Here is a 25,951-nt window from a genome sequence, read left to right as displayed (position 1 = left end):
TAGTGGGGAAGACGAACCTAATTTGTAAATTGATCGGCATACTAATGGTAAGTGCTGTGGAGGAAAAATACGCGGTTCTAGATTTGGAAAGGAAGGCCTTCCTGAGATGATATTTGTAAAGACCTGCTGGAAGGACGGGAACAAGTCGTGGGCGCAGCAGCAGAAGCTCGTGTAACAAGTGGTCAGTGAAAGCTTGCCCTACGAATGCGTACCTGGACAGAGTGGCCCAAGCCAATGGGGAACACTAGGGCGGGAAGGTCAGGTACTCGCTGGGGGCTCTAACTTTCTCGGAGGTAAACCTAGGGGTACCCACCGTCAACCTTAGTGTGTCTGTTGACCTGGAGCTCCGGGGCTGGGGTACGTTTCTGTCCACTCCCTCCAGATCCGCTTGTCCCTTGGCCAGGTCTTGTGCGGCCACCTGCCTCCGATGGGCGCAGACAGCGAGCGAGCCGGAGCACAGTCCTCCCGCCCAAATGCCCGCTCTCGAGGGACGGGCGCCGGAGCCCAGGTGGCCGCGCGGGACGGGCGGTACTACTCGGGCCTGGTCCCCGCCGCCCGCGGTCACTGTCGGCGGATCAGCTCTTCCGGCTCCCGCCGCCCCGGCGTTTTCCCCGCCCTCCGGAACCTTGCTGCGAGAGCGCGGTTGCCGGCGGTCCCGAGGGCGGCCGGAAGCGGAAGTGCTCGGCGGCGGCGCCCGAGTGGCGTCCAGGCGGCTGGGGCCCAGGCGGAGGGGTGCGCCATGGAGCACGTGACAGAGGGTTCCTGGGAGTCGCTGCCGACGCAGCTGCACCCGCAGGTGCTGGGTGCGCTTGGGCAGCTGGGCTTTCCGCACATGACGCCGGTGCAGGTACCGGGCAGGGAAGGGTCCTCGGGCTCGGGGAGGCTCGGGGCGGGCCAGGCCCCCGGTGGTCCCGCGCGGCGGGTGGGCGCGAGGTGTCTGCCGCGTGTCCCTGAGCCCGGTAGGCGGGGGCGGCGCACCTGCGCCTGGGCCCTGACTTCGCGACCCCTCCCCCGGGAGCGCTGGGGCCTGAGTGCCTGCTGCCTCTGGCTCTAGCTGTGTGACTGGGGCCGGTGACTTAACCTCTGTGCTGCCTTCCACGGCAGATGCGGTGCCTCGTCGGGATGCTGTGGGACCTTATGGGCACCTTACGGGAGCTCAGTAATGTTTTCTGCTGTTGTTACTACGTGGGCTAAGTGAAGGTTCTGGCCCAATTTATTCATTTACTCAAAAAATCTTGAGGACATACTGTGTATCCGGTTTTCCAGGCTCTGGGAATTTTGCAGTGTTGGTCTCCAGGTATGGGCCTTATCCTCTAATGCAGGGGAGGGAGAAGGAGTAGAAGAATACGGTAATTTCAGTAGGTGATAAGTGTCCCTGAGGAACTAAAACACACCGATGAGACAGTGACAGTAAGGCCCCGGACTGGAGGTTAAGATGGTGTGTTAGGGAAGGCCCCTCTGAAGGTGTCACTAAGCTGAAACTGAGGAGCTGGTTGTGGGGTGATTGGGGTAGGATATCCCAGCAGAGAGCACTGTCCGTGTAAATGTCCTGGGGTTGGAGGTGACCTGGGAGGAACAGAACGAAGGTCTTTGCCGGGAGCAACGGGAGTAGCATAAGAGTTGAGCGAAGCAGGGTCTTGGAAGAGTTTGAATTATATTTAAGTGCAAAGGGGAGCTATGTAGGAAGGGAAGGGAGGTGTCTGCGGTGTAGAGAATGGACTCCAGGGGCTTTGAGAAGCAAGAGGTCAGGGGGCTAGTGTTGAGTGAGAGGTGGTGGGGGCTTGGAATGGAGAGGAAGCAGTGGCTACTGAGAAGTGGAGTCTGAGAGAGCTTTCAGATTGTGGGGGACCAGATGGAGGAGTTAGAAAAGAGAGGAATCTAGAGGGAATCAGAGGTTTTTGTCTCTAGCAGCTGCGTGGATGGCAGTACCTTGTCCTGAGATGAGGAAGGTGGGAAGAGGTAACATGTTTCCAAGGGAAATTCAGGAGTTCTGTTTTGAAATGCTGAGTTGAGATGTCCATCAGATCCTCAGGAAAGATGTGGAGAAGGCTGGAGAGGAAACTTGGGGATGTAGTACTGACAAGAAGACTCTGCCCCTGCCATCAGTATTGGCAGTCAGGGTCTGTGCCATCTACTGTGGGAGTCTGTAGATACAGGTGGCTCTTGAACACTTGAAATATGGTGAGTCTAAATTGAGATGTGCTCCAGATGTAAAAGGTACAATGGATTTTGAAGACTCAGTATGAAGAAAGAATGGAATGTAGCTTGTTAACTTTTAAATACTCATTACATGTTGAAGTCACAGTAGTTTGGATCTCTTAGGTCAAATAATATATATTAGTAAAGCTCATTTTATGTGTTTCTTTTTACTTTAATGTGGTTACCAGAAAATTTAAAACCATATATGTGGGTCCCATCATATTTCTTTTGGACAACAGTGGTCTAGAGCAGAGTTTCTCGGTCTTGGCACTCTTGATATCTTGGGCTGGCTGATCGTTTATTTTGGGGGAACTGTCCTGGCCATTGTCGGCTGTTTAACAGCATCCCTCGCCTCTACCTACTACGTTCCAGCAGCATGCCCTCTCCTCTGGGTCTCCAGGGATTGCTGTGTGTTTCCCCAAGGGCATAGAAATCATCCCAGCTTGCTGTCTCCTCCACACTGTCTGTAGACACTGTGGCTGTACCCCTGGGATACCTTGTGGTGACTCTACCAAGAGTCCGCATTGTGGTGGGGTCCAGGGTGAACCAGGCCACCCACTGTGTTCCTAGGTCTTTCTGCCACCTCTGTGAAGTCTGGGATTCTCTAACTGGTGCTTTGCATCTCTTTCTCTATAGTCTGCAACCATCCCTCTCTTCATGAAAAACAAAGATGTCGCTGCAGAGGCGGTGAGTACCTCCTGGAAATGCAGCTTGTCCTCCTGTTTTCCCTGCAGAATGAACTGTGAGGAAAAGCAAACCAAATTTTCTCCATCTTGGCAGGTCACAGGTAGTGGCAAAACACTCGCTTTTGTCATCCCCATCCTGGAGATTCTTCTGAGAAGGGAAGAGAAGTTAAAAAAGAATCAGGTGAGGATAGCTCAGTGTCTTATTTTTATTTAGTCCTTATAGAGTTCACAGTTGAAAGAAGTGGGTCAAAAGATTGGGGAAAAAAATACCCTCCCTATTTGCAGATATCGTATTTGTGAATTTGCCTACTTGTTAAAAAATTTATTTGTGGCTCCCCAGATCAATACTGTGTTTTTTCCCTCATTCATGGATTTGTGCAGAGTAGCAAAAAATTTGAGTCCTCTACTGTGCACATTCCCAGCTGAGTCTGAACAAGGCAATGCTCTGCCTAGTTGTTTGAGCTCCCAGATTGTAAACAGGCATCCTCACTGTCTGTTTACTGTTGTGATATTTGCATTTTTTGCTAGTGATTTCAATGTTTAAAATGGCCTCAAGCGTAAAGGCAACTGGCAACTGATTCAGTGTTGATAATTCAACTCTATATTAATTAAGGTGTCTTTAAACAGAAGCACAGGGGATCCCTGGGTGGCTCCATGGTTTAGCGCCTGCCTTTGGCCCAGGGCTCAATCCTGGAGTCCCGGGATGGAGTCCCATGCCGGGCTCCCGGCATGGAGCCTGCTTCTCCCTCCTCCTGTGTCTCTGCCTCTCTCTCTCTCTCTCTCTCTCTCTCTGTATATCATAAATAAACAGAAGCACACGTAAAGCCAGCCTGCTTATGATCGACAAAACATGACCAGAGGCTCTTCGGAACCTGACCCTGCATTTCCCACAGGAGCAGTGTTTCAGTGTTTGAACTGATTGTGATTCAGAAAAGTCATTGATAAGCACTGTGACTGGCCGCTGAAGAAGCCCAGGAAGTGCTGTTCCTCTGGAAACTTGGCTCTGCGAGGGGGATGGTCCTGGTGTGTGTGTTCAGCTCTGTAAATCCTGTGCTCTGCTCACTGTTTCCTTCCCCCAACATGGCTAGGTCGGGGCGATCATCATCACACCCACCCGGGAGCTGGCTATTCAGGTAGATGAAGTCCTGGCGCATTTCACAAAGTCCTTCCCACAGTTCAGGTAAGTTGGATGCAGTGTCCCTGTTAGCTGTGGGCTTTCTGACCACTTTGCCTGACCTGCTCAAAGACCCATTTCTTATTTTAGCCAGATTCTCTGGATCGGAGGCAGGAATCCTGCAGACGATGTTTCCAGGTTTAAGGAACAAGGGTAAGTTTGCTTCCACTCCTTTCCTTGCTTGTTTTTGGCCCTGAACCCAAGAGGAGGTGATACATGGCATAGGCCTAATGGGGAGCACTCCCTTCGGCAACCTGCTCTTCCCAAAAGTTTGATTCTCTAGGCCCACTTTGAATTTTGCCTGCTGGCCCTTCCCCTAAGGCCCTGATGAGCATTTCCCGCTCAGTCCTGCCCTGCAGAGGAGAAAGAAGTTGGGGTGTTGCCCCCTCCCCCCCCACCAGGCTGACTGACTAGGCAGGCCTCAGGGCCCTTGCTTTTCTCACTCAGGGCTCTCTTAAGTGGTCTCATCTCGCTCCTGGTGGTCCCTGACCTTAGCCTTAGCTCCAGACCTGCAGGCAGCTGCTTGTCTGCCTGGCATCTCCTGGGCATTTCCCTGCTGTTGCAGGTGTGTCTGGAATGGCTGATTTTTGTCCCCAAATCTCCATGTCACCTGGAGTTTCCTGGTTGTCCATCTTTGTGCATCTCCTGAAGTCTGGGAATTGGCCTTGATACCTCACTGTCCCTTCTGTCCCCGCACGCCATTAACCATCACCAACATCCTTTACATGCTCCCTCCAGAGCACACATCTCTAGCCCTTTGCTTCTTTCCCGCGCCACCTCTTCCACTCTGATCTAAATCACTCTGTGTCCTCTGTGTTTCTCCTCTTGCCATCTTATAACCCACTTTCCACAGAGCAACCCAGGTGGCCTTTTCAGAATGTCAGTTGGGTCATGTCACTCATTAGAAACCCTTTAGTGGCTTCTGCTGGCCCTTAGGAAGGATACTGATGTCCGTACAGGGCTTGCGAGACCACCATTCTCCACTGCTGCTGCCTCCCCACGAGCTAGCTGCTGTACAGACCTGGCTTTCTAGAGCACTGCGTGGGCCAGCATCCCTGTGTCCTCAGGCAGGCTTGTAGGTCAGGGTGCTGTCCCACAGCATTGTATCTGCAGAGCCTTGCTTGGTGCTGAGCACACACAGGTGTTTAATTAACACGTAGATGTTGCCAAACGTGGTGGCTGTTAGCCCTTTGGATTTTTTTCAGTCCTACCATGAATAAGATTTATAATGGGCAGTGATAGATTTTGTGGCCAATTTGTTAGAAAATCTTAATAGAACTGCTTCTATTGAGCATTCGGTATGTTTGGCTGTCCCATGAGATGCGTTTCAGCAGAGGTAAAAAAGTCCGTTCCTGCAGGGGACAGAGGCTAACACCAGTCTGTGAGAAGGGGTGGGGATGGGGTAGGAATTGCCCAGTACCTAGCCGAATACTCAGCTCTAGCTGATAGCCTTGCAGGATTCTGGGTTCAGTATTGTCAGATTTTGAATTTTTAAAAAGCAAATGGAATTCCAGATTTTTATGTGTTAGCTCCAGACTTCTAACCATTGGCACGTAATTCATATTAAAAGAGAGAAAAAAAACTTCTTGGGGCACCTGGCTGGCTCAGTGGTGGAGCATGCAACTCTTGATCTTGGGGTTGTAGGTTCAAACCCCAAGTTGAGTATAGAGAATACTTGAAATTTAAAAACAAAACAAAACAAAACCAACTTCTTGCATGTCAGTCAGTGTGTAGGGGCCACATTTGGTGTTTTGTCTGCGGTTGTGATCTTTTTTTTTTTTTTTTTTTTTTTTAATTTTTTAAATTTATTTATGATAGGCATGCAGTGAGAGAGAGAGAGGCAGAGACACAGGCAGAGGGAGAAGCAGGCTCCATGCACCGGGAGCCCGACGCGGGATTCGATCCCGGGTCTCCAGGATCGCGCCCTGGGCCAAAGGCAAGCGCCAAACCGCTGCGCCACCCAGGGATCCCTGCGGTTGTGATCTTTATTTTTTATTTTTATTATTTTTTAAAGATTTATTTATTTATGATAGACAGAGAGAGAGAGAGAGAGAGAGAGAGAGGCAGAGACATAGGCAGAGGGAGAAGCAGGCTCCATGCCAGGAGCCCAATGTGGGACTTGATCCTGGACTCCAGGATCGCACCCTGGGCCAAAGGCAGGTGTGAAACCGCTGAGCCACCCAGTGATCCCTAACATTCTCATTTTATAGATGAATTACCAGGGGTGTAGAGTGGTTGAGTAGCTTGTTCTAGGTCAGGGGTCAGCAAACCTTTTCTGTAAAGGAACAGATGGTAAATAATTTAGGCTTGTGGACCATATGGTTTGTCACAAGTATTCAGCTCCACTGTGGTAGTGTGAAAGCCACCAAAGACCATATATGAATGAATGGGTGTGGTTGTGTGCCAATGACATGTCACAAAAACAGGTGGAGGCCAGATGTGGCCAATGGGCCAGCGTGTGCTGACTCTGACCTGGCTTTTGGCCCAGAACCCATCAGTCTCCTTCATGGTCCTGGCTTTTGCCCTTAGCTCTCTATCCTCACTCATGGCTGTATTTCCCTTCCCTGGAACTTAGATGACTTTGGGGGTGGAGGTTACAAAATTTGGTTTTTGGAATCACAGATATTCCCAAGATCCAGAGAGTATGGCAAATGTTTACTGTGTTTTCAAAGTGGGAACATCATTGTGGCCACTCCAGGCCGCTTGGAGGACATGTTCCGGAGGAAGGTGGAGGGCTTGGATCTGGCTAGCTGTGTGAAGTCCCTGGAGGTCCTGGTGTTGGATGAAGCAGACAGACTTCTGGACATGGGGTTTGAGGCAAGGTACTGGACTATGGGCTTCGCTGGCTTTGGGTTATGGTGGGCAAAAAGGAGAGCAAAGTGGAATTCCTTTACCACTTACTGACTGCCCTTATTGGCCTCATTTGAATTTCAAGTCATTAAGGTGTTTGATCTTTCAAATTTTACCACACAGTTTTAATTCCATTTCTACTTCTTAAGATGCATTTTCCTTCATGATTTTTTTTGAAAAATTTTTTAAAATTTTTATTTATTTATGATAGTCACACAGAGAGAGAGAGAGAGAGAGGGGCAGAGACACAGGCAGAGGGAGAAGCAGGCTCCATGCACTGGGAGCCCGACGTGGGACTCGATCCCGGGTCTCCAGGATCGCGCCCTGGGCCAAAGGCAGGCGCCAAACCGCTGTGCCACCCAGGGATCCCCTGAAGTTTGTGTGTGTGTGTGTGTGTGTTGGTATTTTGAATAGCTTTATTGGGATATATTCCTATATCATACAGTTCACCTACTTAAAATGTATAGTTCTGGGCAGCCCAGGTGGCTTAGCAGTTTAGTGCTGCCTTTGGCCCAGAGTGTGATCCTGGAGACCCAGGATCAAGTCCCGCATCAGGCTCCCTGCATGGAGCCTGTTTCTCCCTCTGCCTGTGTCTCTGCCTCTCTCTCTCTGTGTCTCTCATGAATAAATAAATAAATAAAATCTTAAAAAATATATATAGTTCCATGGTTTTTAGTCTCAAAACTTTTTTTGTTATTATTTTTTTAAGATTTTATTTATTTGAGAGAGAGTGTGAGTGCTCAAGCAGGGGGAGGAATAGAGGAAGAAGGAAAAGCGATTCAGGGCTTGATCCCAGGACCTAAGGATCATGACCTGTGCCAAAAGGCAAATGCTTCACTGACAGCCTCCCAGTCCCCTACTCCCCCACCAAAAAGTTTTTTGTTTTACCTTCATTCTCTCCTTTTAATTGCCCCACATGATAAAAGTATAATTATATGTTAATATTGGAGAAAACTAAAAAAAAAAAAAAAGTTGGAGAAAACTTAGAAAAATGAGAGTATAAAAAAATAAAAATTGTTCATAATCTTATCCCCTGGTTAATGTCTATTTTTTTCCTGGTTAATGTCTAGTGTAAATACTGTGATGGCTTTTTTTCCCCAATTTTTAAAATACCTGTTTAGTATCATAAGTGGTATTTGTTGATGATGCTGATAAACAAAGGGTTAAGTTGGAGTCCTCTTTTTTTAGCATCAACACCATCCTGGAGTTTTTGCCAAAGCAGAGGAGAACAGGCCTCTTTTCAGCAACTCAGACACAGGAAGTGGAGAGCCTGGTGAGAGCGGGCCTGCGGAACCCTGTCCGGATCTCGGTGAAGGAGAAGGGTGTAGCTGCCAGCAGCACCCAGAAAACTCCTTCCCGCCTGGAGAACTACTACATGGTGCGCACTGGATATCCTTACTGATTCTGCCGTTTAGTGATAATGCTGACTAGGGTCTAACATACAACGTGGCACTGCCTCTAGGGCAACTGCCTCGAGGGTGGTGTTGAAATCCAGCAGGCTCACCTGCATGGGGCATCATCCTTATTGCTGACAGTTCTGGGCTAGGCTACTAAAGTCAGGAGCCTGGCCTTTCCCAGCCAGAGGGAGGGGTCTGTAGGTAATGTTGTGCATCACTAGGAGCGAGTGTTGGAGCAGGACCGCCCAGGACAAAGCCTGGGTGCACATCTTGGCTTTGTCTCTTACTAATTAAACTAGAGGCATGTACCTGTAAAAAGAGTGCTCCAGTACTACCCACTTCATAATTGTGATGAGGATTAATACACATTAGGCCAGTGCTTAGTACATATTAAGTACAAATAATTGTTAACTTTGGACACCCACTGTGGCTCTTGTTGCTTTCTGCTGTTTTGTATTCATTTCAGTGATTGCATTTAGAGAGATGGAAGAGTATGTGGGAAGAAATTCCAGACTGAGAATTTGGTTTTGGTAAAAATAGAAGGAATACATGCAGATGGGTTTAAATGTCTCCAATTTAGGGGCCTGGATGGAGTACTTTATTATATTGGGACTGGAGTCTGTCTCCAAGGTCTTTCAAATTTTGTACATTCCTCTCTGGAAACCTGTGTTCATCTTTGTGATTTCTGAATGTGGAGCTGTACCAGAATCTCCAGGGGGCTCTTAAATAATATGAATTCTTGGGTCCAGTCCTAGACCTACTGAATTTATATGCTGTGCCCAAGAATCTGCATTTAAAAAAAAAAAAATCTACCCTGGAGGGGCATCTGGATGGCTCAGTCCAGAGAGTTTGCAACTCTTGATCTTGGGGTCATGAGTTCAAGCCCCATGTTGGGTGTAGAGCTTATGTAAAAAACAAAACGGAACAAAAAAACCTACGCTGGGTATAGCTGGTCTGGTCCCTGTCTGTATACTGGGATTTGGGGACAATTGCATTAGATGACTGTGTGTCTCTCAGTTCCATGACTTTGGTTTTTCATTTAGTTCTTTTTTAGTTCCATGACTTTGTGACTTACTTTTGTCAGCAACACCTGTTCTGATCTAGGCAGGGTGATTAACATACTGAAGAAAGTGTATTCGATCAGTGGAGAGAATCAGATTCCTTAACATTTAAGGCTAAATGTGAAAGTAGCTAAAGAGATTATTATCATCTATAAATTTAAAAAATCTTACTGGTTTTCCTTTTAACTTTGCAGGTATGTAAGGCAGATGAGAAATTTAACCAGCTGGTACATTTTCTTCGAAATCATAAGCAGGAAAAACACCTGATCTTCTTCAGGTAATCCTTCTGGGTCCTGTGGTAGGAGAATCTGGGGTTCAGCCACATCTGGAGTGCACAGATACATGTAGCCCTAAGGTTTGGGATTTTCTCAGGAATGTTTTTTGTCTGCAAATAACTGAAAACAGAACTTTCGTGGCTCAAGCAGGAGGAGTTATTTTCTTTCTGTAGAAAGGAAGCCAGAGGTTAGGCAGGTCCTGACATTGGGTTATGTCTCCCCAGTGTCCAGGTCTGTGTTGCTGTGACTGTCTTGGCCTTTTATTGCTGTTTGTCCCCTCATGGTCTGAAGATGGCCAGTGTCATGCCTGCTTTCCCATCTGCACTGAAAACAGAGAAAGGAGAAAAGGCAGAGGGAGTGGGAAGGGCATTCTTCACATCAGAAGAGCAGAAAGCTTTCTCAGAAACCCCTCCTCCCCAGCTGACTCAAGCTTTATCTTTAGGGGCCAAAGGTGAGTCACTTGGAGCCACTCACCTCCGGAGAGGCAAGGGAAATGAGTGTGCAGCTAGCTGGCCCAGCCTCTGTTGTTTGTACAGGGAGGTGAGGGAGGAGGTGGCTGGGAATTGCTTTTAAAGGCAGCCAGCCCAGCATCTGACATGGTGGGGTTTTGTCCTGGGGTCAGAACTCCATAAAGTTTCAGATTTGGAGTTTAGTGTGGATGCTGTTGGTAGCCATTCTCCCAGAGGGGATCCACTCATCTCGCTACGTCTGGTGCTTGCCACCTCCCTCCCCTAGCACTAGGTGACCCTAAGTGGCCAGTGACTCTGAGCCTGCTGTCCCCTCTCGGCAGCACCTGTGCCTGTGTGGAATACTACGGAAAGGCCCTGGAGGCCCTGGTGAAGAGTGTGAAGATTATGTGCATTCACGGGAAGATGAAACACAAGCGCAATAAGATCTTCATGGAGTTCCGCAAATTGCAAAGGTGGGTTTGCTGCCTTGGAGCTCACTGTATGCTTTGGCAGGACCTTGCGTCTCAGCCCTCATGTGGGCTGTGTTCTCTGCTTGCAGCCCTCTTTTCCTCTGACCAGTTATCACATCTGCTCTGTGTGGCCTGCGGGGGAGCCCATGTCCCTGGCCTGACCCCATCATGCTGTGCTGCACTGATGTCTTTAGTTATTGCCAGCTTTGCTGTGAGATCGTAAGCTCTAAGAATACGGACCTGTGTGTTTTGTTCCCAGTAACTGGCCCGCTGACTGGCTAGGGGGTTTTGATACCTGTTTGTTGAATGGGTGGAGAGTGTGGAGAGGAGCAGCTCATTGAGGTCTTGTGGGTTGTCGTCAGGTCACTGCACAAAGACCGTAATTGATTCTGTGTGTAGAAGTCACACTTCCCTGCTTTTCCACTGAGCATCCTGGCTGTATTGTTAAATGCACTCTTCTAGACAGTGTGTAGAATGGACTGTTACACCTCAGGATTAGATTTCACTGCAGTTTTTTGCTTTAAATATGAAAATATTTAAAAAATCCTTTCCTGGTCTTTTCCCTACTTCCCATTTTCATTGGAAATTGGGAGAGTCCTAAAGATCCTTAGGAGGTCAAAATGTTATTACTGAATGCTGGCTTCTGCGAGAGTTTCTGAAACCGTGTGTTATTGTTATTGTACACAGAGGCCAGTAAGAATTGATGGTGATAACATTGGTGGCCCCCTTGCTCAGAACGATGTTTTCTCAATTTCTAGTGGGATTTTAGTGTGCACGGATGTCATGGCTCGAGGAATAGACATTCCTGAAGTAAACTGGGTTTTGCAATATGACCCTCCCAGCAGCGCAAGGTACAGTGTGACAGAATGTGACCCTGTCAGGAATGTGGCCCCACAAATTCTGAGGAAGATCTGCATAATGATGTTCATCAATATGTTATTTATTTTTAAAAAAGATTTTATTTATTATTTATTTAAGATAGAGTGCCCATGTGAGTGCACAGCAGGGGGAGGGAGAGGGAGAAGCAGGCTCCGCGCTGAGCAGGGAGCCCAACACAAGGCTCCATCCCAGGACCCCAGGATCATGACCAGAGCCAAAGGCAGATGCTTAACTGACTGAGCCACTGAGGTACCCAAAATGTTACTCTAAATAGCAAAAATGGGTGAACAGGTGAACTGTCATTGGTGTGTCAAATTAGTAATTCCATAGTATGCAGCAATTCATTATTTTCACCTGCTTTTTAGAGGTTTTGCATAAATGTATCTTACAGATGCTTAAAGGAAAGCGACACACAACACCATATATGAAAGTCTCCTTTATTCTCCCAAAGCAAACATGTATTTCTCATAAATGCTTCCAAACATAGGAAAATCCAGGGGAATAGGCCTCCTGAGTGGTGGTAATTGTTACTTCTTGGAGGGCTTACAGGCCACTTTCCTTTACTTTTGTCTGCTAGTTTTCTACTAGGACTGTGTTTTACTTTTGTCATCAGATAGGCATATATTTGAAAGTTTTGTATTTCACATTAAATGTCTTGCAGAGTCCTACTGGTTTGCATCTATGTTTACCTGCCAGCTCTTGTGTTTGTGACCCTAGTAAGGGGCAGGGATAGGGCTGAGCCATGGAGTCTGGTGGCCCTGGGCCCGTGCTCCACCCCACCGTTCACATGGTGAACATGTTCCCATCCTGCATTCACAGTGCCTTTGTGCATCGCTGTGGCCGCACAGCCCGCATTGGCCACGGTGGCAGCGCGCTCGTATTCCTCCTTCCCATGGAAGAGTCCTATGTCACTTTCCTTGAAATTAACCAAAAAGTAAGTGGTCTCTTTTTTTCATATAGAATGCCCAGTGACAGGAGACTTGGTGTAGAGTTCCTTTCTAGCAAGTGGTCCGGAAGTTAGGGGGGTGGTTTGCAGACTCTCAGGGGCCAGGTGGTGATGGAAGGACAGGGACCATGCTGGCCTAAAGGCCATGGGGAGGCATGCTCCATTTAAGGTGGCTCAGCTTCAGCTGTTAGTACTTGGGTTGGGTATTTTCCGACTAGAAATCAGGATTGTTATGTAAAACTTATTTAAAATTTTCTTTAAAAAAATATCAGACCAAACAAAATACTTGGGAATTTGGGCTTCAGTGCCTCTGATTAAAGATTACAGTGAATTGTTTTGCCTTTGGTTTTATTGGCACTGGTTCTGATGGGGTTTTGGGGGTGAGCATGTGGTCTGTGTGCAGTGTCCCCTGCAGGAGATGAAGCTCCAGAAAAACACAGGAGATCTCCTTCCAAAGCTCAAGTCCATGGCCCTGGCCGACAGAGCTGTGTTTGAAAAGGGCATGAAGGCCTTTGTGTCATATGTCCAGGCTTATGCAAAGCACGAATGCAACCTCATCTTCAGATTAAAGGGTAAGGTGGACTTCATGTAATACCTGCAGGCCTTAAAAAATGTTAGGCACGTATCAGGGTTATTTTCTAGAATTTAAAAGAAGTCTTGCTAGGGTTTGTGTGTAGACAGAACAAAGTGGCTGCCAAGTACTCTTTTTCAGCAAAAATGTAATTATTTTAAATCTAATTAAAATGAACCCGATTAGCTCATTTGGTCAGAACCGGCGTCTTCCTGGGGTTGGAGCTTCTGACCCTATTTTGGGTGTGCTAACTCTGCCATTTTGGTTTAATTAGATCTTGATTTTGCTAGTCTTGCTCGAGGGTTTGCCCTGCTGCGGATGCCCAAGATGCCAGAACTGAGGGGACGGCAGTTCCCAGATTTTGTGCCTGCAGATGTTGACACAAACAACATTCCATTTAAAGATAAAATTAGAGAGAAACAAAGGCAGAAACTACTGGAGCGACAAAGAAAAGAGAAAAGAGAAAATGAAGGGAGGAAAAATATAAAAAATAAAGCTTGGTCAAAGCAGAAGGCCAAAAAGGAGAAGAAGAAAAGAATGAATGAAAAAAGGAAGAGGGAAGAGGTACACTTTTTATTACTTGAATACTCAGCTGAGAAATCTGAGTGAATTTTATCAAGATAGTCTTGTAGTAGCTGCATGGGGCTCTCTGTTGCTGTATTCCTTTGTGACTCAGGAGGGAGCATGGTGTGTTTGTGGAAGCTGATGTGAGAGTGTTGTTGCTATGGGAACACATTGCTAAGAAATGTGCTTTCTTGCTCTGCACTCAGGGTTCTGATATCGAAGATGAGGACATGGAAGAACTTCTTAACGACACGAGGCTCTTGAAAAAGTTTAAGAAAGGCAAAATTACTGAGGAAGAATTTGAGAAGGGGTTGTTTTCAAGTGGCAAGGGAACAGTCACGACAGCAGATTTGGGGATCCCTGATTTGGAAGAGGACTGCTGATGCTGGCTCTGGGGCGTGTAGGAGAGTGCAGGGAATACAGTGAAGAGGCCCCATACCCGGCATGGCTCACACGTGCTTTTGTTGTGTGCCAGAACTGCAGTCGACAGTTCTGGGACTGGGACAGAGGGGAGGCTTCATGCTCATGAATATTTTATTCGGACCTCATTGGCCCTTAGGTCCAACAGGAGTGTATAAGACTAAGTGTAAATAAATAGATGTTGAATATTTATTTTGATGGGTTACCTATAACTTCAAGCTTTTTCTGTGGCTATTTTATACTTACTTTTTAACCTAAACATACTGAGGTATACTTGATTTTTGGCTTTCTAAGTTTCTTTAGTGTTTTCAGGCACCTGATCTTCCTGAGTGTCCTCATCCCTGGACTTGTTATTTCTGAGGAACTGCACAAAACACTTGCATGGGGTGGCTGATGCTGCCAGGGTGTTTCTTCTTTTTGAAGAATAGTCCCCACCACCATTTTATGGGGGGGTTATCTGAAAAACCAAGGAAGCAAGTCATATTCTGGGAAAAAAATTATGCTTTGTGTCGAATAAACAGTTTCCTTCCAATTGAGTGTCAAATGTGTGAATGTGGCTGCAGAGTATCTTCACCAAGATGACTAATACCTTTGGGCCTCAGGTAGCACTCAGTACTGATGCAACACCTTATCAAAATATTTCATATAATTTATTTGAAAAGATGCTGAATTTGTACCCAAGTATAATTTTTAAAAAGCTGTTCAGGATCAAAATACTTCATATAATTTATTTGAAAAGATGCTGACTTTGTACCCAAGTACAATTTTTAAAAAGCTGTTCAGAAGCAGAATTTAAGGGAAATTCACATCTTTCACAGATACAGAATTTCAGTGTGCAGATGTTTTAGAAGGTCTTCATACATGATGAGCCACACATTGCTACTCCTGCTAAATGCTGTTTCTAACTTCCTTGGGTTCTTTTGGTGATTCCCATTCTGTCTGTCCCAAGCTTGATGATGGGACGGCAACTCTGGGCTTGTGGTCACCACCGGAAGCCTCCTGTAAATTCAACCTGGGTTTCTGGCCTTTCTCATAAGGCACCGTTTGTAACATGTCCTGGGCAGTTGTTGGTTCCTGTAGGGGTGCCTGGGTGCAGGCAGGAATGTCTGCTTTTTCAGGCAGGCCTGCATTTCTTTCATCGATGCTTTTGGCAATTCAGTCTGGAGTGCAGGAAGAAGGGAGGTGGGCCTGAGCATGTCTTTCATTGGTTAAGTAGCCAATAACTTAACTTGTATTTCTGGACACTGGAAAATGTCTGGAAACCATAAACACAATTCAGGTTAGGTTTTAGGAAAACCATGAATACATTTTAGATGGGCTAAACTGGATAAAAAATTCTCCAGATCTTATTAGGGTTTTAGGTCCTTAGTCCTAAGTCTTCATTTAAAAAAAAAAAAATCGGGATCCCTGGGTGGCGCAGCGGTTTGGCGCCTGCCTTTGGCCCAGGGCGCGATCCTGGAGACCCGGGATCGAATCCCACGTCAGGCTTCCGGTGCATGGAGCCTGCTTCTCCCTCTGCCTATGTCTCTGCCTCTCTCTCTGTGACTATCATAAATAAATAAAAAATTAAAAAAAAAAAATCAGTTTTAGGGGTGTCTGGCTGGCTCAGTCAGTGGAGCATGTGACTCCTGATCTCAGGGTGGTGAGTTCGAGCCCATGTTGGGGGTAGAGATTACTTAAAAATAAAATCTTTAAAGAAAAAAATTTCACTTTTGGTCTGGCTCATGGAGGGGTCAAGAGGCTACTCACCTTGCCCTAAGTATGTTGGCTGTGCGCCGGCAGGAGGATCCAGCGCTTACAGATACAACTTGATGAGCTCATCGCTGACTGCTGAGGGTGTCAACACCCCCAAGTCTGTAAACAGCAGTGTTATTAAGGAAGGGGAGGTATAGTCGACCCACGGGTGCTCCTCTTTGAGATCTTGTTCCGTCTGCACAGTCTTAAGAGTATCTGCCTTATACTGAGGAGACAGGAAACACATGTTGGTTTTCCCCACATACCCAGGGCTCAGATGTGATGTGGGCTTGGCCTGTGTAATCAGTGTACTACTCCCTGAACATGTTCTGTGTTCCCCAGAGGTGGGGGAAGCCAGCTGTGCAGCATATTGGCGAGGAGGGCACGTGCTGCAGGGGAGCCAGAGGATGGTGGCCCTTGGGCTGACAGCCTCATTTTAATGATAAACTGTCTGCCCTCACTGCTGTGCTGGAGTCACTGCTCCAAGCTTCTTGAGATAACAATTTAGAGTGTACAGAGTGCTTACTATGTGCCTGGCACGTGCCAAGCTTTTCTCCAGGATTATTTCAGAACCGTCAGATCGCTCAGCACTTTTGTCTCATTTTAAAGATGACTGAAGCCCAGAATGTAAAATGAGAGTGCTTGCCCCAGGTCACATGGTCAGTAAGCGGTGGAGATGGGGGCTGGAGCCTCATGACTGACTCCAAGGCTTGGACTGAACCATCAGCTCTCCCTGTATCCTCCCAGCCCCTTCTTGTACCTGAGAGAGACGGAGAGACTGAAGTTCTGGGGACAAATGGGACTCATTCTGAGCTCAGCCAACAACTGATCTTTGTATCCCAAGTGTTAGAGAAACTAGTGATGGGAAGGGAGTAACTTACTGAAATATTCTTACACTGCTTCTTCCCAAAGGCTTCAGTTTAGACTCAATACCCCTGGGCAGCCCAGGTGGCTCAGCGGTTTAGCGCCTGCCTTCGGCCCAGGGTGTGATCCTGGAGTCCCAGGATCGAGTCCCACATTGGGCTCCCTGCTTGGAGCCTGCTTCTCCCTCTGCCTGTGTCGCTGCCTCTCTCTCTCTCATGAATAAATAAAAATCTTTATAGACTCAAATACCCCTTCAAATATGTAAAAAAACTCTTGCCTTAAACTTATCTGGGACATCCTGCTGGTTTAGTGGGAAGAGTCGTACAAACTTGAAACTTTCTGCAACGACATAAAAAGGCTTGTTCTGTGCTTTGGCGCACACGGCCATCTGGTTGGTTCCAATCTGGAGACACAGAGAAAATGAAGGATAAGACCTTATAGCACATTCAAAAGCATGTGAGTGACTATATAATATATGAAATCTGGCTTTGGAATTAAGATCTTTCAGTTATTTTTTAAATTTTATTTATTTTTAAAAAGATTTTATTTATTTATTCATGAGAATGCACAGAGAGGAGGGGGGGGAGAGAGAGAGAGAGAGAGAGAGAGAGAGAGAGAGAGAGAGAGGCAGAGACACAGGCAGAGGGAGAAGCAGGCTCCATGCAGGGAGCCCAACGTGGGACTTGATCCCGGGTCTCCAGGATCACGCCCTGGGCTGTAGGCAGCGCTAAACTGCTGAGCCACCAGGGCTGCCCTCTTTCAGTTTTTTAAATGCTTATTTATTTGAGAGAAAGAACACAAGCACAGAAGCTGAGAGAAAAGCAGGCTCCCCACCAAGCAGGGAGCCCAACATGTGGCTCGATCACAGGACCTTGAGATCATGACCTGACCAAAGGTAGATGCTTAACTAACTGAGCTACCCAGGCACTCCTAAAGAGGATATTTTAAAAAAGAGGACATGGGATGCCTGAGTGGTTCAGTGATTAAGCGTCTGCCTTCGGCCCAGGGTGTAATCTGAAATCCCGGGATCGAGTCCCACATCGGGCTCCCTGCACGGAGCCTGCTTCTCCCTCTGCCTGTGTCTCTGCCTCTCTCTGTCTCTCAGGAATAAATAAATAAAATCTTAAAAAATAAAAAGAGGACAGAATAGACATTTCTCCAAAGATATACAAATGGCCAATACACACACGCTCTAAAGATGCTCAAGATCCTCAGTCATCAGGCAAACGCAAGTCAAAACTACAATGAGATACTACTTCACACCTATTAGCATGGCTATAAATTAAAAACCAAAATAACAAGTATTGGCAAAGATGTAGAGGAACTGGAATACTTGTATATGCTGAGAATGGAAAAAGGTACAGCTGCTGTGGAAAAGTCTGGTAGGTCCTCAGAAAGCTAGACATGGGGCAGCCCTGGTGGCTTAGCGGTTTAGCACTGCTTTCGGCCTGGGGTGTGATCCTGGAGACCCAGGATGGAGTCCCATGTCAGACTCCCTGCATGGAGCCTGCTTCTGCCTCTGCCTGTGTCTGTGCTTCTCTCTCTCTCTGTCTCTCTCATGAATAAATAAATAAAATCTTTAAAAAAGAAAAGCTAAACATGGAATTACCATGACTCAGAAGTTCCACTCAGATACATACCCACAGCAACTGCAAATAGGAACTCATAATTGTGCACCTATGTTTGCAATAGCATTATTCACAATAGCCAAAATGTAGAAACAACTCAAGTGGACAGGAATGGGTGGACAAACAAATGTGCTATATGCCTAGGTGGCTCAGTGGTATAGCATCTCCCTTTGACTCGGGGTGTGATCTCGGGGTCCCAGGATGGAGTCCTGCATCGGGCTCCCTGTATGGAGCCTGTTTCTCCCTCTTCCTCTGTCTCTGTGTGTGTCTTGTGAATAAATAAATAAAATCTCAAAAACAAAAACAAAACAAAAAAATAAATAAATAAATAAAATCTTTATTAGAAAAAAAAAGAGGGATGGAGGTGACACCTGCTATCACAAGGATGGGCCTTAAAAACATCGTGCTGGGGATCCCTGGGTGGCGTAGCGGTTTAGCGCCTGCCTTTGGCCCAGGGCGCGATCCTGGAGACCCAGGATCGAATCCCACGTCGGGCTCCTGGTGCATGGAGCCTGCTTCTCCCTCTGCCTGTGTCTCTGCCTTTCTCTCTCTCACTGTGTGCCTATCTTAAGTAAATAAAAATTAAAAACAAACAAACAAAAAAACATCGTGCTGATTATGGGGCGCCTGGGTGACTCAGTCGGTGAAGTGTCTGCTTTCAGCTCAGGTCATGACCTCAGGGTCCTGGGATTGAGCCCCATGTCAGGCTCCCTGCTCAGTGAGGACCTCAGTGAGGACCCTGCTTCTTCTGCCCCCACTCATGTGCTCTCCCTCTCAAATAAATGAATAAAATACTTAAAAAAAGAAAATATCGTGCTGAGTGAAATCATGCCACTGAACGCTAAATGTGAAAACTGTATGTTATGTGTCTTTCACTACACACCACAAGAAACAAATGATCATGAAATCTTCCCATGTTAGGCAATGGACAAAGAATTTTAATACTACTTTATACTGATGTCAAATATGCTCGGTTTAAAAAAAAAAACCAACCAACAGTCAAACTCAATTCCAGTTAAAACATGTTTTGAGAAAAGATAAACTGTATTCCCATGATTCACAGAGATCAAAGAAATGTGACCAAAATTTGGCCACTGTAGTGACCTCTGGGGCCAAGGAAACCATTGGCTGTGATGGTGACATATGGAGACTAAGCAGAATGGAAGAGTGGATGCCAAGATGGGGGTCAGCAGCCCGGGTCCACGTCAGGGGCAAGGAGCTCTACAGAACTGACGTTCTTACCTTGTTGATAATCCCCCCGTTTTCAACAACTCCTTCAGCACCAACGATGACCAGATCCACTTTCTCCATGATATAGCTAAAAAAATTAAAGCAAAAAAAAAAATTTTTTTTTTTTAATATTTTACTTATTCAGGAGAGACACAGACAGAGGCGCTCCCCCATGGCTGCTGGCACATGTATACAGGTGTGGTGACTGATAATGAGGATTTCATGACCTGATGTGATCCTTGCTACTTGTGGTACATACTGTTTTCTGATCTACTTCAATACAAACAAAACAAAAATTTAAAAGCCTGTTGTGATCTCAAGTTGGAAAAGAACATTATGTAATTCAGGAATCTTTCAGCTAAGGTAAAGGCCAATTTACCTTTGAAAATGAACAATTCAGGGAATTCTTCAAAATGTTTTCTTCTGAATGCATTCTTAATTTCCTTATCAGCTGCTTTCTGTGTGTTTGTGTTTTTCTGAGAGACTTTCAGTCCTGTTTTCTTTTGTGAGGTACACTGACAATTCTCTGAACACTTGTCCTCAGTTTTAGGAGCAAAGTTGCATGAGTGAGTCACAGAATCCCAGAGTGCCACTGAGGATAGCTAGCCCATGCCTTTCTGTAAAGAGGGAGTGTGCTGATCCTAACCCAACTTTTGCATCGTGCTCTTAAAATGCACCATAAAACTACATAAACGACTCTCATTCTCTGCAACACCCTACAGCTTGTGTCCTGCATACACTCTTAAGACCTTATAATGAGCTTGCTGGATTAATGCAGCCATCAATTCAAAGGCAGGACATTACCCAGTGAGGTTTTATCAATCTGGAAACCCTGCTCCAAGGCAAACCTGGGAGTGGGTGAGGAAAAGCAACCGTGCTCAGGGAAGTTGGGAACTTACCCAACAGCAGCATCTAGGACCACAGTGACAGGGACGTTGAGGTGGCAGAGAGCTTTGGCCATTTTCTTACTGGAAAGTGACATTTTGAGAACAGAAAAAGTTGAAGAGTCCCATAGTGATGTATGATGAGTCACTTAATTTGGACAGTGGTCAATCAAATTAGCTTGAAACTCAGTTCATAGGGATTAAGGGGCACATCCCAAGACTCTGGATGAAAGAAATAAGAATTTGGGTTCTTTAGAAGAAAATAGGTATTTCAGGAAAACAATATTCTTGGGGAATCTGGGTAAGAGAACCAAATTCAGAAAAAAAGGATAAAGCTTCTTCTTTCATTATCTTCTGTTTTTTTTTTAAAGATTTTATTTATTCATGAGAGAGAGAGAGAAGCAGAGACACAGGCAGAGAGAGAAGCAGGCTCCATGTAGGGAGCCCGATGTGGGACTCGATCCCGGGACTCAAAGATCACACCCTGCCCCAAAGGCAGGTGCTAAACCGCTGAGCCACCCAGGGATCCCCCTTTCACTATCTTCTAGATGGATATGTGAATTATCTAGTCCTTGATAAAAATCTTTCCACTGATGTATCTGTTGCTGTTCCTCTGATTTAACTACTAAGTAAACAGCCTAGATCCTGTACTGTGGCTACTGCCAATTCACAGGGATCTTCCTTCAGGGGCAGGAAGACACCCAAAGGCAATGCTGGGTAACTGGCCACTCGGGGACATGTTTTGGGGCTTCCCACACAGGTTTTAATCCTCAGTTTGCACTTTAGAATGACTGCTGGGCCCAGAACCAAATGGAATGATACTTGCCCTGATAAATCAGGCTGTGACTCTGTAATGTACACACTGAAACGCTTCTTGGCCGCCACGGCTGCCTCCAAAACTCTCAGGACCACTCTGGAGTAGGCGTGAGTTAATATTCTCTGTGGACCAAGAAACCTCTGTCAAAAGGGCAAGCTTAGCAGCAATCACCTGCGCTGTGCCCTGCTAACGCAGGCTCCCAGTACCCCAAGGCTTCTCTGTATGCCTTCTCACAAACCAACTGGCATCAGGAAGGAGATCCTCGATGGCACATCTATTGTGGGTCACCTCTTCCTACAGCAAATCCGGGAGTAGAATCTCCATGTGGTGTTGCTCACAAGATACAAAAGCCTTTCTGTCCGAAGGCTCTGTTTAGTTCCTTTGAGCTGGCTTTCCCATTTCTAAGACATGGTTTGCACACTCAGGTCCACAGGCATTAGGCAGGCTGCATAAAGAAATGCAGCAGCTCAGGCAGGGCTAGCAGCAAAGAGGAGAGGCCAAGTTCCAGCTGCTGTCATGTGGTCTCACAACTGCCAGAGCATCTGATATTTTCTTGAAAATCCAAGACATAAGGGTTGGCTACTTAATTTTTAAAAATTAATAAATACCATTTGGGGTAAACACAACCTATCTGTGGGCTGGATACAATATGCAGACACTCACTTCACCTTTGTTCTAATGAACAGACTAAATGGTTCTACATAATGCAAAATGGATGCACAGAGCACCTTAGTTCCTTTCTGGGCCTCCCCCAGGGGCTTGTTAGCAATGCATATTCTCAGCCCCACCTCAGACCTGCTGAATCAGAACGTCCCTGAATGAGATCCCAAGGTGGTTCATCTGTAGGTTTAAATGTGGGCAGCTCTGTTCTGAATTTAGCCTAAAGTCAGTGCTGATGCAGGTAGGTATTAACAGGTTCAAACACACCAGAGCAAATGAAACCCGCAGAAAGCTGAGTGTAGGAGTTTGGTGGAAACAGAGGGGCCTTAGCAAGAGGCAATCCTAATCTTGCCTCCATTTGCCCCAAAGCAACTTTGTTTGCAACTGGCTTTTGTACAGATTCCACTCACAACTATTACATCATTTATTGAATAACACACTTCAAAGGTTGGGAAGGGGATAATAAAGCAGGACAAGATTTCAGAGTCAAAAATGCAAGTAAATAATTTTATGGTCTGAGGCTGGGGTGGCAGAAGAGGGACGCCATGGAAGAGATATCATAAAGGTTTTACTGCCCCTTTGCTGGCGGACTGGCTTAACCTGCAGCTCCCGTCTTCACCTACAAACACTTGGCAGCTCTGCATCTCTGAATTAGCACTAGAGATGAAATTAAAGACAACACCCCAACACAGTGCTAATCTTCCCTGGAAGACAGTATGGAAGACAGTATGAACCAGTGCCAACAGCTGTTAGGTGGTGATTTGGGTTTAGTACGTAACCAGTAATGAAAATACTTCTTTGGTAAAGACATCTTATTAAACCAAGAATCCATGCTATCCCAGTGGTTTTTCTCTTCCTGTTTATTTTATTTAAAGTTTATTTATTATTTTTAAGTAATCTCTACACCCAATGTGGGGCTCGAACTCATGACCCCAGAGATCAAGAGTCACCACTCTTCTGACCGAGCTAGCCAGGCGCGCCCCTGCCTGTTTAATATGATAGACTCTGTAATAACATCTACACATTTCTTTAGTGCTTACTGTGTGCCAGGCATAGTATAGGGTCCTTAGGTCATCTCATTACCTCCTCCCACAACCTGATGAGGTGGGTGCTGTTGTTACCTTTATTTAACAGATGAGAAAACTACAGCACATAGAGGTTAAGTAACTTGTCCAAGGTGACACAGCAAGTAAGTGGCAGAGGAGAGATTTTACCCCAGGAGTCTAAGTCCAAAGTCTCTGCTCCCAATTACTGCACCTAAGAAAATCTACTCACCGCCCCATCTTTGATGAAAGTATGGCAGAGATCTGCAATTTTATTTCTTGATAGGGATGTTCTCCTGAGAAAAAGTTCTCCTCGCTCTATCATGATCTTTTTACATTTAGAGTAATCCTAAGAAGAAAAGAGAAAAATGTGGAGGAACTGAGATCCAGGTAAAGCAGCCGAACAAAGAAGTAGAAAGGTAACCCAAGGAAGGCAGGGCTTACAGAGTATTCCAGGGAAGTAAGGCTGATGAAACGCAGGAAGAGCTTCCCACCAGAGGACACGGCCACGGAGGAGTCCACACCACACAGGGTTCCTATGGCACTGGTAAGATTGGCTCGCAGGCCCTGGATCGTCTCCCCTGGATTGATCACATGAGGAATGTAATGTTCAGTTTATCATCACAGCCCCTTGGTGGGTATGTGATGCAAACATTTCATTTGTTCAACCAGTGTTTACTGAATGCATCCTCTATGGCAGTGGCAGATCAGCGAGCAGACAGACAGGGTCCCTGCTCTGACAGAACTCTCTTTCTAGTGGCAAAAACCAAGCACACAAAGAAATACACAAGTTACAGACTGATTGAGGAAAGAAAGCAGCAGCATGTTGAGAAGTAAGGGGCTACTTTAGAAAGCTAACAGGGATGGCCTCTGAGTGGAGGCCATTTAAACTGAGACCTGGGTAAAAAATGATCCAGCCACATAAAGATCCAGTAGGAAGGGTGTAGGTGTAGACTACAACACAAAGATCCTGAGATGGAAACAAACTTGATATGACAGAGAGGCCACCGGGGTTGACACACAGTTTAGTGAGGGACGGCGTGGGAGGAAATGAAGAGGAAGTGGCAAGGTGAGGTCTGTGAGGTGGTGTAGGCAAGGTTCAGGTATTTGGGTGTTATTGTAGGTACAGTGGGAAGACACCATGGCTTTAGGCCAACCCTTCGAATTAAAGGAAGCATTATTATTACTATTACTATTGTTGTTATTTTGCTTATAAATGATGTCATGCTCTACCAACAAACTTACATTTAGGATGCCTGAACTAGTAGGCAATCCCAATGAATGACATGAATACTAGAATTCTGGGATACTCTGTAGCAACTGCACAAATTCTGGCATAAGTCAGAAGCTGCATAAAAACTTGCAAAGCTGAACTATTGCTATAATTTAAGCTTCATGGTTAACTTGATATAACATGGTCACTCTTGATTCAAAGTGTATCTCACTTATGAAAGGGGACTCATTTAATGATAACCAGTGGGCTCTTTCCAAGTTAAAAGGAAGACTGACATGAAGGAGAAGCTGGACTTGGAGCTGCATTACCTTACAAGCGCCAGACACAGTCTTACTTCCTACACTTCTGACAGTTACTAGAGGTCTTCCCTAACACCCAGAGTGTTCAAATATCACTCTCTTCACCTTTATCTCTCTTCAAGAACTCCAGCAAAGTCCGGATGGCAGCTACTGCTGAGGCCATGTCAGGATCTTCTTTCATCTGAGACTTGAAGTATTCAATTAGCTCTGGGGAGGGAGAAAAAAGTGATTAATCAAATTCATTTAGTAGGATGTAAGACCAGAGAGCTTTTCAATGACTGCTGACCTTAACAAGCAAACTGATTTTATTTATCTATTTTTTTAAAATATTTTTATTTATTTGAGAGAGAGCACACATGGAGTGGGGTGGGAGGGGGAGAGAGAGAGAAGCAGATTCCAGCTGAGTGGGGAGCCTGACGCCGGGCTCGATCTCAGCACCCTGAGATCATGATCTGAGCTGAAGACAGACATTTAGTGAACCGACTGAGCCACCTAGGCACCCCAGAAGCAAACTATTAAAAAAAAATACTTTCTTTTCAGGGTGTTTGGCTTCACGGGCGTTATAAATGTTGATAGGAATAGAGATGACACCACTTTAGTATTTACGAGCTGTCTTTCTCACTCTTTAAAAAAGATTTATTTACTCATGAGAGACACAGAGAGAGAGGCAGAGACACAGGCAGAGGGAGAAGCAGGCTCCATGCAGGGAGCCTGATGTGGGACTTGATCCCAGATCCTGGGATCATGCCCTGAGACGAAGGCAGACGCTCAACTGCTGAGCCACCCAGGCATCCCTGTCTTTCTCATTTTTTTGGAAAAACCTATCCGTGCACAAAGAGCATAAAATTTAAGCACCACCCCATGATAACAGAAGGTCATCCTCCCTCTAATCCTTGACTACAAGTCCTAGGAGAATCCCAGAGTCAACCACTTTATCAACTTACCCTCCACCTGTCCAGACAGTCGATGCCAATTCTAGCCTGTTCACCCACTTACACATACACATGTATATGCAGCAGCCCATCCCACTCTTATTTCTTTTAAATGAGAAATATAAGTCAGTTTGCCCTTGTGTTTCACTTAATGAAACATCCTGATAATCAGATGAACGCATCTAAAACGTCTTTAAAAAAATTCTAGTACCAAATCCAAGAAGGCGGGGAATCACAACCGCGGAGACGCGCACACCTAGTCTAAGTCTCCCTTTTTTGGAGGTGGGCGTTGGAAAGCGGCGGGAGAGGAAGGTCTGGGGATACCCTGAAGACCCATCCCCTGGAGACAGGGGCAGCGGGAGGGACTGAGCTGCGACTGGAAGCAGCAAATACAGCCCTGCAGCCTAAACTTGCAAACGGATTTCTCGCAGGGCCCCGCCCGGGCGTGCCAGGTGGGGGGACCCCTGCGCGGCTCCGCTTCAGTTCCAGCAAGCCCATCCATTACGACTTACCCTTGTCGTCCATGGCGCCCTCTGGATCGCACAGCCCGAGGGGACCCGGACAGCCCGCGCTGCTGGAGCGGGTCCCACCGCCGCGGGGACTCGCGGCCACAGGGACTGCCAGCACGCCGCGCGTCTCCGCGCTCCACTTCCGGCGCCCTGGGGCCGGGGCCCTGGGTACGGCG

At 46.4% G+C, this 25,951-nt stretch overlaps 2 protein-coding genes across 6 annotated transcripts; one reads left to right on the top strand and one right to left on the bottom strand.

Annotated features, from left to right (window-relative positions):
* Positions 1-660: 660 nt before the first annotated feature.
* DDX55 (DEAD-box helicase 55) lies at positions 661-14,473 on the top strand. 5 transcript variants are annotated; one of them, XM_038574810.1, is made up of 15 exons: positions 661-847; positions 2,836-2,886; positions 2,980-3,066; positions 3,974-4,065; positions 4,150-4,212; positions 6,732-6,881; positions 8,098-8,287; positions 9,562-9,644; positions 9,867-10,093; positions 10,378-10,564; positions 11,320-11,412; positions 12,260-12,374; positions 12,790-12,958; positions 13,232-13,521; positions 13,728-14,473. In XM_038574810.1, the coding sequence occupies exons 1-15, from the start codon at positions 740-742 to the stop codon at positions 13,902-13,904; spliced, it is 2,082 nt and encodes a 693-aa protein (XP_038430738.1). In that variant the 5' UTR covers positions 661-739; the 3' UTR covers positions 13,905-14,473. The 5 variants fall into 5 exon arrangements, with proteins under 5 accessions (XP_038430738.1, XP_038430741.1, XP_038430739.1 ...); XM_038574812.1 differs by lacking the exon at positions 661-847 and adding an exon at positions 1,009-1,297; XM_038574813.1 differs by lacking the exon at positions 9,867-10,093 and having other exon boundaries at positions 10,433-10,564.
* Positions 14,474-14,642: 169 nt separating this feature from the next.
* On the bottom strand, positions 14,643-25,945 carry EIF2B1 (eukaryotic translation initiation factor 2B subunit alpha). The gene is made up of 10 exons (XM_038574819.1): positions 25,779-25,945; positions 24,440-24,541; positions 23,246-23,382; positions 23,034-23,150; positions 21,108-21,220; positions 20,297-20,365; positions 19,410-19,485; positions 16,817-16,942; positions 15,691-15,901; positions 14,643-15,196 (listed from the first exon to the last, which is right to left on the bottom strand). Exons 1-9 carry the CDS (start codon positions 25,789-25,791, stop codon positions 15,737-15,739), a joined length of 918 nt encoding a protein of 305 aa, XP_038430747.1. The 5' UTR covers positions 25,792-25,945; the 3' UTR covers positions 14,643-15,196; positions 15,691-15,736.
* Positions 25,946-25,951: the final 6 nt, after the last annotated feature.

Source organism: Canis lupus, chromosome 26 (genome assembly GCF_011100685.1).
Source record: "Canis lupus familiaris isolate Mischka breed German Shepherd chromosome 26, alternate assembly UU_Cfam_GSD_1.0, whole genome shotgun sequence".
Lineage (NCBI taxonomy): Eukaryota > Metazoa > Chordata > Mammalia > Carnivora > Canidae > Canis > Canis lupus.
The sequence above is the reverse complement of the archived record's forward strand: the minus strand, read 5'-3'. Positions and strand labels throughout refer to the sequence as shown.

What these genes read in the sequence shown, in the direction of transcription:
- DDX55 (XM_038574810.1), top strand. Translation starts at nt 740, where the DNA reads ATGGAGCACGTGACAGAGGGTTCCTGGGAGTCGCTGCCGACGCAGCTG. An exon ending in AAGATGTCGCTGCAGAGGCG is followed by an intron (nt 2,887 to 2,979) that starts GTGAGTACCTCC and finishes CCATCTTGGCAG; the next exon opens with GTCACAGGTAGTGGCAAAAC. An exon ending in AAACACCTGATCTTCTTCAG is followed by an intron (nt 9,645 to 9,866) that starts GTAATCCTTCTG and finishes ATGTCTCCCCAG; the next exon opens with TGTCCAGGTCTGTGTTGCTG.
- EIF2B1 (XM_038574819.1), bottom strand. An exon ending in CTTTCATCAAAGATGGGGCG is followed by an intron (nt 21,221 to 23,033) that starts GTGAGTAGATTT and finishes CTTGGTCCACAG; the next exon opens with AGAATATTAACTCACGCCTA. An exon ending in GTCCTAGATGCTGCTGTTGG is followed by an intron (nt 19,486 to 20,296) that starts GTAAGTTCCCAA and finishes TAATTTTTTTAG; the next exon opens with CTATATCATGGAGAAAGTGG.